Here is a 15,885-nt window from a genome sequence, read left to right as displayed (position 1 = left end):
TAGCCTGGAGAAAGTGGAGATTAACTGCAGAGGGGAAAGAGAAAACATTTTTAAAATGATGGAAATGTTATAAAACTTAATTGTAGAGGTGATTACCCGACCACATACATATACCAAACCTCATCATATTTTACACTTAAAATGAATCATTTTAGGGGCGCCTGGGTGGCTCAGTCGGTTAAGCGTCCGACTTCAGCTCAGGTCACGATCTAGCGGTCCGTGAGTTCGAGCCCGCGTCAGGCTCTGGGCTGATGGCTCAGAGCCTGGAGCCTGCTTCCGATTCTGTGTCTCCCTCTGTCTCTGCCCCTTCCCCATTCATGCTCTGTCTCTCTCTGTCCCCAAAATAAATAAACGTTAAAAAAAAATAAAAAAAATGAATTATTTTATGTGTAAATTATATCTCAATAAAGGAGAAAGGAAGGAAAGGAAAGGAAAGGAAAGGAAAGGAAAGGAAAGGAAAGGAAAGGAAAAAGAACAAACGAAAGAAAGGAATTCTTGATGCCAAAAAATATTGAAAAGTTGAGGTAGCAACATTAAAAATCAATTTGGGAGAAAAAAATCACCTATCATCCAATATTCCTATCACAGCAGTTATTTTATTTTTGCCTTTTACCTTTCAGGACATATTTATAGCCAGAAATATTTTCTACAGTGGCAATCTGAGTAAATAACATCTTTTTCAATCAAAATAATACAAACTTTCTATGTCATTGGAAAAAGCTTTATCAAAATATTAAAATTTATTTGAAAAAAATATTTGTATATGTTTTATAATTCAGTAATTTTAAAACATCAGTTCCAGGAAGCAGCAATATCCATAAAATGCAATATATACTTGAAAGGACATTTAACCTGGTTGTATTCATGTTACCTGAATTCTACTAAATTAGCTCTGCAACTAAATAGATATAAAATGTAATTTCAATCTCATTTGTTTTTCTGGGCTTCAAGTTCTTTGTCTGAAGATACAGAAACTGACTAGATCAGTACTACTCAAAATGTGGTCTATGGGCTGTTGCTAATCCAAAAACAATCTACCAGAAAAGGAGCTTACAATTAATGTAAATTGACTATTCCCTAGGTATTTTATAACTAGTCTTTCTCCATAAAGGAAGCACTGTGTTGATTTACATTTTGGTGCAATCTCCTTTTCATTGTAGGTAGGAAACAAGTTGCTGACCAGTAAGCACTTTGAATACTATGAGGCTAATGATACTTTAGGTCCTTTCTGGACTAAAAATGATTAAATCATTATACATTGTAAAATAGAAGATTTTTCTAAAACAAGCTACCTAAAATCTTCCCAATTTTTCAAATATTCCAATTCCAACATCTTTTCCTCAAAAGTCTCTCCCAGGAGCACCTGGGGGGCTCAGCTGGTTAAGCAACTGAGTCTTGATTTCTACTCAGGTCATGATCTCATAGTTTGTGAGGTCGAACTCCATGTCAGGCTCTGTGCCGACAGTGCAGAGCCTGCTTGGGATTCTCTCTCTCTCCCTCTCTCTCTGCCTCCCCCCTGCTCACGCTCACGCTCTCTCTCTCTCTCTCTCTCTCTCTCTTTCTTTCTCTCTCTCTCTCTCTCCCTCTCTTCCAAATAAATAAATAAATAAATAAATAAATAAATAAATAAATAAACAAACAAACCATTTTTTAAAAAGTCTCTACCAAAGAGTCTCTTGTGCCAACTCTCAGAAAACCTAAATGCTACTATGGTTTATTCCTGCCATCTTCATAATTCCCTCCACTAGTAATGTTTAGGAGAAAGGTACATGGAAAGTGTGATAAAAAACTATTTGGACCACCATTTCAGGTAATTAAAAGACAAGTATGTCAGATCTGACTCTTTTCTGGCATGAAAATACAATAAAACACATTACAACTTAAGTGCTTAAATACAGGGACCTCACAGTGTATACATCACAAGTACTGCCTTGTTAAGCTTCTGATTTGAAAAGCCATCCTGATCATGTAATTCACTCACATTAGAGGTTTTTCATATTCATTTTCCACTCAGTAGGTGTAGAAATGCCAAGGAACCCCAACGTTAGTTTAGGGTTACCTTCTAACAGTAATCTGTAAATCTGTCCTATGACTGATGGGTCCAATTCATTACTGTACCTAATCTCTAAATGCAATAAAAAAAATTTTCTTAATAAAACAGATAGGGGCGCCTGGGTGGCGCAGTCGGTTAAGTGTCCGACTTCAGCCAGGTCACGATCTCACAGTCCGTGAGTTTGAGCCCCGCGTCAGGCTCTGGGCTGATGGCTCAGAGCCTGGAGCCTGTTTCCAATTCTGTGTCTCCCTCTCTCTCTGCCCCTCCCCCGTTCATGCTCTGTCTCTCTCTGTCCCAAAAATAAACAAACGTTGAAAAAAAAATTTTTTTTTAAATAATAAAATAAAATAAAATAGATAAATAAATAAACTCAAAGTTCCATGAGGCCATTCTCACTGATTCTTTTTTTTTATATAAATTTTTTTTTTAGCGTTTTATTTATTTTTGAGACAGGGAGTGACAGAGCATGAACAGGAGAGGGTCAGAAAGAGGGAGACACAGAATCTGAAACAGGCTCCAGGCTCTGAGCTGTCAGCACAGAGCCCGACGCGGGGCTCGAACTCACAGACTGCGAGATCATGACCTGAGCTGAAGTCGGATGCTTAACTGACTGAGCCACCCAGGCGCCCCTCTCACTGATTCTTAAAACATGTAAGACTTGGGATTGGATTGGAGGGGGTCATCAAAATTGCATGTAATCCTTTAAAAATTAACTAACCTTTGGGAAATTTATATTTTATTCATAATACACTAGGCCATCAAATTGAAAACAAGACCCAATCTTAAGGCAGTTGGGTCAATCAGTAAGTTCATTTATAGAAATAATTTGGATTTCAAATTCATAATAAACACACTGAGCTAGCCTCAGGTGGGGAAGTGTCGAACACTTAACACATGACCTCTCCAGAACTACAGTCTTGGAACAGTCAGACTTTATAGAGGCTTTGGGCAATTGTTCAACAGTGCTAGGTGTATGGTGTAAAGCTTATAACTTTGCCTAAGAAGTGCTGGAAACCTTAAGAGACTCTTAAATACTGAGAACAAACTGAGGGTTGATGGGGGTGGAGAGAGGGGAAAGTGGGTGATGGGAATTGAGAAGGGCACTTATTGGGATGAGCACTGGGTGTTCTATGGAAACCAATCTGACAATAAATTATATTAAAAAAAAAAAAGAAGTGCTGGGATATCACTTCTACCACATACCATTTGTCAAAAAAGACACAAGATTAGCCAAGATTGGAAGGGAGAAGAATGAGACTCAACCTCTCAATGGCATGAGTAGTAAATAAATTTGTACCCCTATAAACTTACCATAACAAATTGCCATAACAAAACTTGCAGCAATGGTTTGGGAAGGGGCAATGGGTCAGAAGCTGAAACAACTCAAGACATAGAGACAGGGCCATCAAAGGACTTGGTGATGGCTTAAAAGACAGGAGGAAAATGTTATTGCAGGCTGGAAAAAAAAGAAAACATATAATGTAATGGCAGAGATTTTAACAATACTAATGCTTGAGACAATAAAGAAAATACCTAGTAAATAAGGGGTTTCTGGCTAAGAAAGTTTGAGGGCTGAATATCATCACAAGTGCCAAGTAACGATTTTCAGCCATGTGTGAGAAGGTATGGAAAGAAAGAGATGGGCTAAAACTGTTGTTTTCAAAGGGAATTTACAGAAAATGAAAATAAATCAAGATTTTCTGGATTTAAAAGTAAAATTCTTCTTCATCCATCTCTCCGTACAGCAAAAAGCTCTCAAAGCAAGAAATGGCCTGAGAGCAAAGACTTCAGAAAGATTTCAGATGGTACCTCACAGAATTTCTCAATTAAAGAAAAGGACTTCTATGAATCTTAAGGCCATATGTCACAGACCCTCTTGGCTAAAATAAGAGTGCTCCTAAGAATCTAAGAAAATGGAAACAGAGCAGTACCAAAGGTGACCCAAAGTAGAGAAGGGTTTTTCTAAAAAGTACATCTGAATGTGGCTTCTGTCCAGTGTACTTTATTAGAAGTCAATTCAATAATATACTCACAAAGTTTTTATAAGGAATTGTACAAACTTGGAGGAAAAAAGACAATAGTGCAAAATGAAAAGTGGCTATAGACCCCCAATCTTCTACAGGCAGGAAGCAGGTTGAGAAAGCTCAAACTACAAACACAGCCTATTTCTTTGGGATTTTTTTTCTTGCTTCTTGAAGTAGACCTGTATTGCAATATACTTCCCTCTTAGGAAAAATTTTGCTGTATCCCAAAGGTTTCAGACCATTGTGTTTTCATTTTCATTTGTTTTCATGTTTTTTATTTCTTTGATTTCCTGATTAACCCATTCATTCTTTATGTTGTTCATTCATTCATGTTGTTTTTACCTCCATATGGTCTTCCCAAATTTCTTCTTGTGGTTGACTTGGAGTTTCATAACGTTGTGCTCAGAAAAAATGCATGGTATGATTTCAATATTTTTGTATTTGTTGAGGCCTGTTTTGTAACCTAATATGTAATCTATTCTGGATAATGTTACATGTGCACTTGAAAAAAAATGTGTATTCTGCTGTTTTAGGAAAGAATGTTCTGAATGCATCTGTTAAGCCCATCTGATTTAGTGTGCCATTCAAAGCCATTGTTTCCTTGTTGATGTTCTGTTTAGATATCTGTCCATTGATGTCAATGGGGTGTTGAAGTCCCCTACTATTATTGGGTTATTATAAATTAGTTCCTTTTGTTTATTATTGTTTTATATATTTGGATGCTTCCATATTGGATGCATGGAACATTTACAACTGTTATGTCTTCTTGTTGGATTGTCCCCCTAATGATTATGTAGTGTCTTTCTTTGTCTCTTTCTAAAGTCTTTGTTTTAAAGTCTAGTTTGTCTGATACAGGTATTGCTATTCTGGCTTTCTTTTGACATTCCTTTGTGTGGTAAATATTTCTTCACCCTATAACTTTCAATCTGCAGGTGTCTTTAGGGCTAAAATGAGTCTCTTATAGGTCATATAAAGATGGGACTTTTTTTTAATGTTTATTTGAGAGAGAGAGAGACAGAGCAAGCAGGGGAGGGACACAGAGAAAGGGAGACAAAGAATCAGAAGCAGGCTCCAGGCTCTGAGCTGCCAGCACAGAGCCTGACACGGGACTCAAACACACAGACCACAAGATCATGACCTGAGCCGAAGTTAGATGCTTAACCGACTGAGCCACCCAGGCGCCCCTGGGACTTTTTTTTTTTTTTAATCCATTCTGACACCCTATGGCTTTGATTGGAGCATTTAATCCATTTATATTCAAAGTAACTATTGATAGATATGTATTTATTGCCATTTTATTACTTGTTTTGTCATTGTTTCTGGAGATCTTCTCTGATCCTTTCTTGTCTTTGTCACTTTTGGTCTCTCCTTTGCACTCAAAGATTTCCCTTTAATATTTCTTATATGGTTGATTTAGTGGTCATTAATTCCTTTAGTTTTGTTTGTCTGCAAAACTCTTTATCTCTACTTCTATTCTGAATGACAGCCTTGCCAGATAGAATATTCCTGGCTGGATATTTTTCCCATTCAGCACGGTGAATGTATCATACCACTCCCTTTTGGACTGACACATTTCTGTTGAGAAATCTCCAGCTAGCCTTTTGGGTTAAGGACTTTTTTTGTCTTGCTGCTTTTAAGATTTTTTTTCTTTATCACTATATTTTGCAAATTTAATCACAATATATCTTGGTGTGGGCATGCTTTTGTTGATCTTGATGGGGGTTTTCTGTTCCCTCTGGATCTGGATGTCTGTTTCCTTTCTCAGATTAGGGAAATTTTCTGCGATTATTTCTTGAAATAAATTTTCTGGCCCCTTTTCTCTCTTCTTCTTCTTCTGGGACTCCTATAATATAAATGTTATTACATTTGTTGGAGTCGCTGAGTTCCCTAAGTTCTATCTCTCTTTTGTTCAGCTTCATTATTTTTTATTATTTTGTCTTCTAGGTCACTAATTCATTCTTCTACTTCTTCCAGCTTGCTATTCATTACATCAAGCTCATTTCCAATCTCATTTATTGTATTCATTCTTTTTTTAAGTCTTTTATTACTATAATAAGGGTCTATCTAATGTCTTCTATTCTTTTCTCAAGCCCAGTGAGTATCTTTATGATTGTTGCTTTAAATTCTCCATCAGGCGTGTGTGTGTGTGTGTGTGTGTGTGTGTGTGTGTGTGTGTGTGTAACATACATATATATATATATATATATATATATATATATATATGACATATATGTTAGATCTCTGGCTGTGGCCTTATCTTGTTCTTTCATTTGGAATAATTCCTCCATCTTGGCATCTTGTATAAGTCTCTGCCTTTTTCTCTGTTAGAAAAGACAGTTATGTCTCCTGCTCCTGAAAGTAATAGCCTTATGAAAAAGAGGTATGTAGTGTCCGTGGCATGGCACTTCAGTGAATGTCTCTGGTGTGTCCTGTGTGTGATCTATTATTCCATTTTGGCTGCTCTGTCCTTCAGGCCAGTCATCTGGAGAGGCTTTCTTTGCCTGCTGTGGGCAGTATTTGATCCCTGCATGAATGTGCCAAGTTTTAACTAGGTGTGCTCTGATCTGATTGTGAAATGAGATCTGACACCGACTCCACCAGAACTAAGGCCTTGCAGAACTTTCTAGTCAGGAGACATGGTACGGGCAGGGGCATCTGCTAGTCTTCTTAGGGAAGGGCTTGCCACACTGGGACTGAGGCAACCTTTACTGAGAAGGGCAGTCCCTCCAGAGCATGAGGGGTGGGGCTTGGTGTAAACAAGTTAGGCAGCCAGAAATACAGCCTATTTCTTAAAGAAGAGAAAGGATGTGGAGCACCTGGGTGGCTCAGTTGGTTAAGTGTCTGACATCAGCTCAGGTCATGATCTCACAGTTCATGAGTTCAAGCCCCATATTGGGCTCTGGGCTGACAGCTCAGAGCCTGGGCCCTGCTTTGGATTCTGTGTCCCCCTCTCTCTCTGCCCCTCCCCAACTCATGCTCTGTCTCGAAAATAAATAAAAAAGCATTTTTTTTAAAGTATGATTTGAAAGATAGAACCAAGAGCCCAAAAGGTAAAACAAAGGACCTTGGAAAATCATTACCATTGAGCCAAACTGGGCTCTAATCAAGAAAACGACAAATGTACTTGGTTGGATTTTGGAATTGCTATAGGGCTATGACTACTATAGGCTTCCAGTTTTCTCTTTTCTGAATAGAAGCATCCAGTATGATTATCCTCTTTCTCCCATCACTGTGTTTTGGAATGTGTGGGACAGATAATGTGTATCTTTAGTTCACAGCTCTTCTCACAAAGAAAAGTCATACTCAAAAGCTAATATAAAGTACTAAACCCACAAATTCTCACCTATAACTATACTGGAACTTAGATAACAAAATCCTGAACTTCAAGATTACATTCATAATTTCATGAGACTTTGGAGGCCTTGAGAAGGCATGTAGGACAACTGTAAATATTTTGTGGCCATAGGGTAGTCTACAGTAAATTAAAGATGGCCACAAATTCTTTGCTGCTCCTGTCATTGAGAGATGAAGTTTCAGGTTCTTCTGTTGCTCTGAGTAATCTGATTAACTAACAGAATGTGCTCTTTCTGACATTAGGTCATAAGAAGCATTGTACAGTGCTGCCAGGTCCTATGGAGCCCTTAGCTAGCAAATCAAAATACCAACTATCCTGGGGCAGCAATGCTGAAGTTATGCATGCACTCTGAATGAGTCTTATCTGAGCTCTGCCTCCCAGGCATCCCACAAAATAATAATATATAATTGAAAACTCTGTGTTTTTAAGCCACTAAGTTTGTTATGCAGCAACACATAATTTTATCTTAACATTTATATAAGTTATTTTTGTGCTGTATTCTTAGTTCTGTATACTAGAATACCCAGTGAGAATACTAGAATATGTGATGGAATATCCTTAAAATAAAATTTTAACAAAAGTGCATATCATAAGTTAAATTACTGGCAGTGACCACATAGTTGACATATATGCACATCCATCAAGAGAAATTAGGAAATTTACTGAATAAAGAAAAACCATAGAAAATTACAATAATGATATGTAACATGTTAAATTGAAATCTTACTAAAAGTGTACATTATTTGTCATCTATCTGTGTTTAGTATATAGTCAATACTTTAAAAATGTGATTTAAAATGACAGCACAAACCACAGAACAAAAAAAAAATGTACTCTCTTGTTACGTCCATCTTGTTAAGAATATTAAGTTATATAAATACATGGATTAATTGCTAACCTGGCATTTCCTCTGTCCTGGAGTCCTGTGTGAATCGAGGAGCACTCTGACCAAATGGGGTATTTTTCAGTCCTGGTGTTTTCTTCAAGGAATTGAAAGCAGTTCGAGATTCATTATATGTGCCAGGAGCTGGGGTGATTGATTTCATAGGTACAAATCTCTGGTAAAGAACAGGAAAATATGCCAATGAGCAACTATAGTATATTTCAATATTTCATAAATTAAAAGCTGCTATCTTAGTAATATAACATCTGGAGTTTAATTAATTCTTAAAGGAGTGAAGAAAATATAGATGAATTAAGATCTTGTAACTATTAAAGCATAAAATATATAGCTCTTAGTAAAATCATATATATATTAACATAGTAATGCGTTATGTACTTTACTAAGCCAAATAGACTTTTTTGAAGGAAATTATCTCAACATGAGATTCTAGGTGATAATGTATGGACAATCTTCACATTTATAAGATAAAAAATAAAAATCTATATGATCTAACATGATTTCTTTTATGTAATAAAATTATACAATTGACAAAGTTCCTCAACATATATATTCACTTAACTACACAATATCATTAAATATCTTTTTAATAAATCTCAAATATAAGTGATATATAAATACAATTTAGCTTATAATTTTAAAATTATTATATTACAAACATAAAAAGTTTATTATAAAGTTATAATATTTAACTTCTTAATAATATGTATCTATATGTATAACTGAACTCTTAAGAAATATAGCATTGTATAATCTTATTTTTTAACATTTTATTTGAAATAAATTTCAAATTTACAGAAAAAAATTGTATGAATAAAAATAAGGCAGAAAATACATGTACGTATGTTTATCTAGATTCACCCGTTGTTAACATGTTATGCCATTTGTTTTCATTTGCCCACACTCTCTGTTTCTCTCTCTTTATTTCACTACACCCATTCCTTCCTCTATGTGTCTCCCTGTGTGTCTCTCTATGTGCATGCACACACATACACACACACATGCAGTATATATATATATATAGAACCAGTCAATGGAAAGTTATATATGTCATGGCCCTTTACCCCTAAATACTTTGGTATGTATTTACCACAAATATGGATTTTTTTTACATATCTGAAGTATAATTATCAACCTCAGTATATGTACAATTATATAATACTATTATCTAATCAACTATCAATATTCAAAACTGTCAGTTGATCTAATAATACCTCTAGTACATTTTTCTCCTTCAGTATATAATCTAGTCTAGGTTCAGATATTGCTTTTAGCCTCTTTTAATGTAGGAACATTTCTAAAACCTTCCCTTGTGTTTTGTGACTTTGGAAGAATATAGCACCCCTCTTTTGTATAAAAGAACCTTCCTTAGTTGGGGCTTTTGTGATGCTTCCTCATGATTATATTCAGTTTATACATTTCTGGATAGCATACTAAATAGGTGATGTTGTAGCTTTCTGAGAGTATCATATCCAGAGGTACATGATGTCCTTGAATGCCAATGGTGACTTTAATTTTATAAAATTGAATACTCTCTCTATACTTGTCAGTAAGCACTCAGCATTCTACTATAAGCAAGAGCTCTCTCTTCTCCCCCAATTATTCATTTATTTTTATCTATTTACGTATTTACTATCCATGTGGAAATATAAATGTCAGTTAAAACTATTGCGATTCACTACTGTGTTGTTGTTTTTTGTTTTGTTCTGTTTTGTTTTGTTTGTTTTTTTAACCAGTAGGGAGCCATTAAAGTTGGCTCACACATCCTTATGATAAGTCGTCATCTTTTTTTTTTTTGAGACTTTTTTTAAATTTCATGACATAAGAAGATGTTACAGGTTCATCTTCTACCTACTTTGCACAATCCCTGCTTCTTGGCTTATTTAACAGACAAAGCTAGAATATATATCTATATATCTATCTATACCTATTTCTATATCTATACACACACACATATATATCAGGGATACATATACCCATATACATATATGTGCATATATATGCACATACATATACATATATATGTATTACAAATCATGAGTTCACATTAAACCTTCAATTAAAATCTGTCCTTTCTCACCTCCCCCAATCCATATTTGTATGTACCTTCTTCCAACTGAAAACCCTGGTTCACGATATTGACTTTTCTGCTCAACTCTGTAATACAACAAGTTTCATGACTGCTTCACCCAAAGGTGTATATTTGAATTGAAACCATACATTAAATTTTTTCTATTAAATTTATATATGTGAAAGTTCAGTTTAGTCTGAATTTTAAAAAATATTTTCCCGGGGCGCCTGGGTGAGTCAGTCTGTGAAGCGTCCAACTCTTTTGATTTCAGCTCAGCTCATGATCTGGGTTCTTGAGTGCAAGGCCCGCATCAGGCTCTGCACTGACAGCATGAAGCCTGCTTAGGATTCTCTCCCTCCTCCCTCTCTCTCTGCCCCTACCCTGCTCACACTCTCAAAATAAATAAACTTTAAAAAATTGAAAAATTAAAAAATAAATAAATAAATAAATAAATAAATAAATAAATAAATAATACTTTGCCAATGAATATGTGGAGTGTTAAAATGTAATCTTTGAGGACACACATATCTTTCAGAGAAGGTTCTGAAGGCTCTCTGTGGAGGGTGGGGATAGATCATATCTACCACTGCCACTAGGGTCTTTATTTGTGATGCAAGAGTGTATTTCACAGTAATCATATCACATTCTCCATGGTATGCACTAAGGCAACTTGAAGATATCTAATATATTTCTATGGCAATTTAATACTATCAAACTTTTATAATGTGGCAGCTTCCAGATCAAAGTAGTTGTAATAATTATCCAACTGCATTATGTACAGCTCTATTTATTTTCTCTTAACTCAGGAATGTTATTAACCTTCAGATGACTACAGGTTACTACTTTGGAACTTAAGAGGCATCTCCTTAGAGACAATTAGATGGATTGCAGGTACATTTTGGAGACATAATTAACACAACTTTTTAATAAATTACAACTTTTTAATAAATTTTAATAAATTACAACTTTCTAATAAATTAATGTTGTGGTGAGGGGCAAGGAAGAACCAAGAATGAATACCAGATTTCTCCTTTGAGCAACTTGATAGCACTTAAGGTACTACACAAAATGATTGTGTAAGAACAGGATACTTTGTGTGTGGGTGTGTGTGTGTGTACCTTTGATTTTTTTTTAATATCATTATTACAACTAGATTCTCAGTTCTTATGCTATTTCTGTTCCTCTAATATGTAGTCCTGATTTGATATCACTTGGCACCAATTATAATATTTTAAATATATTTTCAGAAATGGAAAAGAATATGATATGTTTTGTTTAAGGGGATGATGAAGAAAGCAATAATCATTCCGGGGTGAAAGATATGGAAGAGTTAAAACCAACAGGAATGACTGCTAGAGGTAGTGTTAGTGTTTAGTTAACTATGAATAGGTACATTAATGACTGATAGGAAAAGCAATAATGCAATTAACAAGGTACACTTAAAACACAAAATTTTTGATTTATAAAAATAAAAATGGATTATATATCTGAGATATCAGGGTTTTTTTGGCCATTTGTCTACTTTATTTATTTGTTTCAAGTTTTAATTTAATCTAATTAGTTAACATATCATGTAACATTGGTTTCAGGAGTAGAATTTATTGATTCATCACCTATAACACCCAGTGCTCATCACAGCAAGTGCTCTCCTTAATATCCATTACCCATCTAGTACATCCTCCACCCACCTCCCTTCTACCAACCCTCAGTTTGTTCTCTATAGTTAAGAGTCTCTTATGGTTTGCCTTCCTCTCTCTCTTCTTTTTTCCCACTTCCCCAATGTTTATTTCTTTTCCTTCTTACATTCCACATGAGTGCAATCACATGGCATTTGACTTTCTCTGACTGACTTGTTTTGCTTAGCATAATACACTCTAGCTCCATCCACATCATTGCAAATGGCAAGATTTTATTTTCTTTTTTTTTATGTTTCATTTATTTTTGAGAGAGAGAGATAGAGACAGACAGACAGACAGAGTGCAAGCAGAGGAGGGGCAGAGAGAGGGAGTCACAGAATCCTAAGTGGGCTCCAGGTTCTGAGCCGTCTGCACAGAGCCCGACATGGGGCTGGAGCTCATGAACCGCGAGATCATGACCTGAGCTGACGTAGGACACCCAACCAACTGATCCACTCAGGTGCCTCAAGATTTCACTTTCGTGATGGCTGAGTAATATTCCATTGTGTGTATGTGTGTATGTATGCGTGTGTGTGTGTGTGTGTGTGTGTGTGTGTGTATTCTTTATTCATCAGTCAATGGAAATTTGGGATCTTTCCATAATGTGGCTATTAATGCTGCTATAAACATCAGGGTATATGCACCTTTCGAATCAGTTCTTTTCTATCATTTGGGTAAATACCAAGAAGAGCAACTGCTGGATCATAGGGTAGTTCTATTTGGAGGAACCTCCATATCATTTTCCAGAGTGGCTATACCAGTTTGCATTGCCATCGACAGTGTAAGAGGGCTTCCCTTTTTCCACATCCTCAACATCTATTGTTTCCTGTGTTGTTAGTATTAGCCATTAAGACAGGTGTGAGGTGATATCTCATAGTTTTGTTTTGTATTTCCTCGATGATGAGTGATGTTGAGTATTTTTTCATGTGTCTGTTAACTATCCATATGTCTTCTTAGGGAAAAAATGTCTATTCATTTCTGACCATTTCTTAAATAAATTATTTATTTTTGGAGTGTTGAGTTTGAGAAATTTTTTTATAGATTTTGGATACTAACCCTTTATCTGATATGTCACTTTCAAATATCTTCTCCCATTCTCTAGGTTGCCTTTTACTTTTCTTGATTGCTTCCTTCACTGCAGAAAGTTTTATCTTGATGAAGTCCCAATAGTTCATTTTTTTTATTTTGTTTCCCTTATCTCCCTTATCTCCAGGTCAGAGCTTGAAACCTATGTTCTCCTACAGGATTTTGGAGGTTTCTTGTTTCATATATAGGTCTTTTATCTGTTTTGAATTTATTTCTTTAATATGAAATTTATTGTCAAATTGGTTTCCATACAACACCTAGTGCTCATCCCAACAGGTGCCCTCCTCAATAGCCTTCACCCACCCTCCCCTCCCTCCCACCCCCCATCAACCCTCAGTTTGTTCTCAGTTTTTAAGAGTCTCTTACATTTTGGCTCCCTGCCTCGCTAACCTTTTTCTTTCTTCCTTCCCCTCCTCCATGGTCTTCTGTTAAATTTCTCAGGATCCACATAGGAGCGAAAGCATATGGTATCTGTCTTTCTCTGTATGGCTTATTTCACTTAGCATAACACTCTCCAGTTCCATCCACATTGCTACAAAAGGCCATATTTCATTCTTTCTCATTGCCACGTAGTATTCCATTGTGTATATAAACTACAATTTCTTTATCCATGCATCAGTTGATGGACATTTAGGCTCTTTCCATAACTTGGCTATTGTTGAAAGTGCTGCTATAAACATTGGGGTACAAGTGCCCCTATGCATCAGTACTCCTGTATCCCTTGGGTAAATTTATAGCAGTGCTATTGCTGGGTCATAGGGTAGGTCTATTTTTAATTCTTTGAGGAATCTCCACACTGTTTTCCAGAGCAGCTGCACCAGTTTGCATTCCCACCAACAGTGCAAGAGGGTTCCCATTTCTCCACATCCTCACCAGCATCTATAGTCTCCTGACTTGTTCATTTTAGCCACTCTGACTGGCATGAGGTGGTATCTGAGTGTGGTTTTGATTTGCATTTTCCTGATGAGGAGCAATGTTGAGCATCTTTTCATGTGCTTGTTGGCCATCTGGATGTCTTCTTTAGAGAAGTGTCTATTCATGTTTTCTTCACATTTCTTCACTGGGTTATTTGTTTTTCGGGTGTGGAGTTTGGTGAGCTCTTTATAGATTTTGGATACTAGCCCTTTGTCCAAAATGTCATTTACAAATATCTTTTCCCATTCCGTTGGCTGCCTTTTAGTTATGTTGATTGTTTCCTTTACAGTGCAGAAGCTTTTTATCTTTATGAGGACCCAATTGTTCATTTTTGTTTTTAATTTCCTTGCCTTTGGGATGTGTCAAGTAAGAAATTGTTGTGACTGAGGTCAGAGAGGTTTTTTCCTGCTTACTCCTCTAGTGTTTTGATGGTTTCCTGTCTCACATTGAGGTCCCTTATCCATTTTGAGTTTATTTTTGTGAATGGTGTGAGAAAGTGGTCTAGTTTCATTCTTCTGCATGTTGCTGTCCAGTTCTCCCAGCACCATTTGTTAAAGAGACTGTCTTTTTTCCATTGGATGTTCTTTCCTGCTTTGTCAAAGATGAGTTGGCCATACGTTTGTGGGTCTAGTTCTGGGGTTTCTATTCTATTCCATTGGTCTCTGTGTCTGTTTTTGTGCCAATACCATGCTGTCTTGATGAGGACAGCTTTGTAGTAGAGGCTAAAGTCTGGGATTGTGATGCCTCCTGCTTTGGTCTTCTTCTTCAAAATTACTTTGGCTATTCAGGGCCTTTTGTGGTTCCATAAAAATTTTAGGTTTGTTTATTCTAGCTTCAAGAAGAATGCTGGTGCAATTTTGATTGGGATTGTACTGAATATGTAGATAGCTTTGGGTAGTATTGACATTTTAACAATATTTATTCTTCCAACCCATGAGCATGGAATGTTTTTCCATTTCTTTATATCTTCTTCAATTTCCTTCATATGCTTTCTATAATTTTCAGCATACAGATCTTTTACATCTTTGGTTAGGTTTATTCCTAGGTATTCTATGCTTCCTGGTGCAGTTGTCAATGGGATCAGTTTCTTTGTTTTTCTGTTGCTTCGTTGTTACTGTATAAGAATGCAACTGACTCTGTACATTAATTTTGTATCCTGCGACTTTGCTGAATTCATGTATTAGTTTTAGCAGACTTTTGGTGGAGTCTATCGGGTTGTCCATGTATAATATCATGTCATCTGCAAAAAGTGAGACCTTGACTTCATCTTTGCCAATTTTGATGCCTTTGATTTCCTTTTGTTGTCTGATTGCTGATGCTAGCACTTCCAACACTATGTTAAACAACAGCGGTGAGAGTGGACATCTCTGTCGTGCTCCTGATCTCAGGGAAAAAGCTCTCAGTTTTTCCCCATTGAGGAGGATATTAGCTGTGGGCTTTTCATAAATGGCTTTTATGATGTTTAAGTATGTTCCTTCTAACCCGACTTTCTTGAGGGTTTTTATTAAGAAAGGATGCTGAATTTTGTCAAATGCTTTTTCTGCATCGATGACAGGATCATATGGTTCTTTTCTTTTATTAATGTGATGTATCACGTTAATTGATTTGCAAATGTTGAACCAGCCCTGCATCCCAGGAATGAATCCCACTTGATCATGGTAAATAATTCTTTTTATATGCTGGTGAATTCGATTTGCTAGTATCTTATTGAGAATTTTTGCATCCATATTCATCAGGGATATTGGCCTGTAGTTCTCTTTTTTTACTGGGTCTCTGTCTGGTTTAGGAATCAAAGTAATACTGG

The 15,885-nt window shown here is 36.1% G+C and overlaps 1 protein-coding gene across 1 annotated transcript in view; it reads right to left on the bottom strand.

The window, feature by feature from the left end:
- STPG2 (sperm tail PG-rich repeat containing 2) overlaps positions 1-15,885 on the bottom strand; it is a 554,759-nt gene that overhangs the window by 398,664 nt on the left and 140,210 nt on the right. The window contains exon 7 of the mRNA XM_040487853.1: positions 8,331-8,490. Within this exon, the coding sequence (XP_040343787.1) occupies positions 8,331-8,490 (160 nt within the window). The remainder of the gene's footprint in view (positions 1-8,330; positions 8,491-15,885) is intronic.

The sequence above is a fragment of the Herpailurus yagouaroundi genome, unplaced genomic scaffold (genome assembly GCF_014898765.1).
Source record: "Herpailurus yagouaroundi ecotype Mexico unplaced genomic scaffold, PumYag 28, whole genome shotgun sequence".
NCBI lineage: Eukaryota > Metazoa > Chordata > Mammalia > Carnivora > Felidae > Herpailurus > Herpailurus yagouaroundi.
The sequence above is the reverse complement of the archived record's forward strand: the minus strand, read 5'-3'. Positions and strand labels throughout refer to the sequence as shown.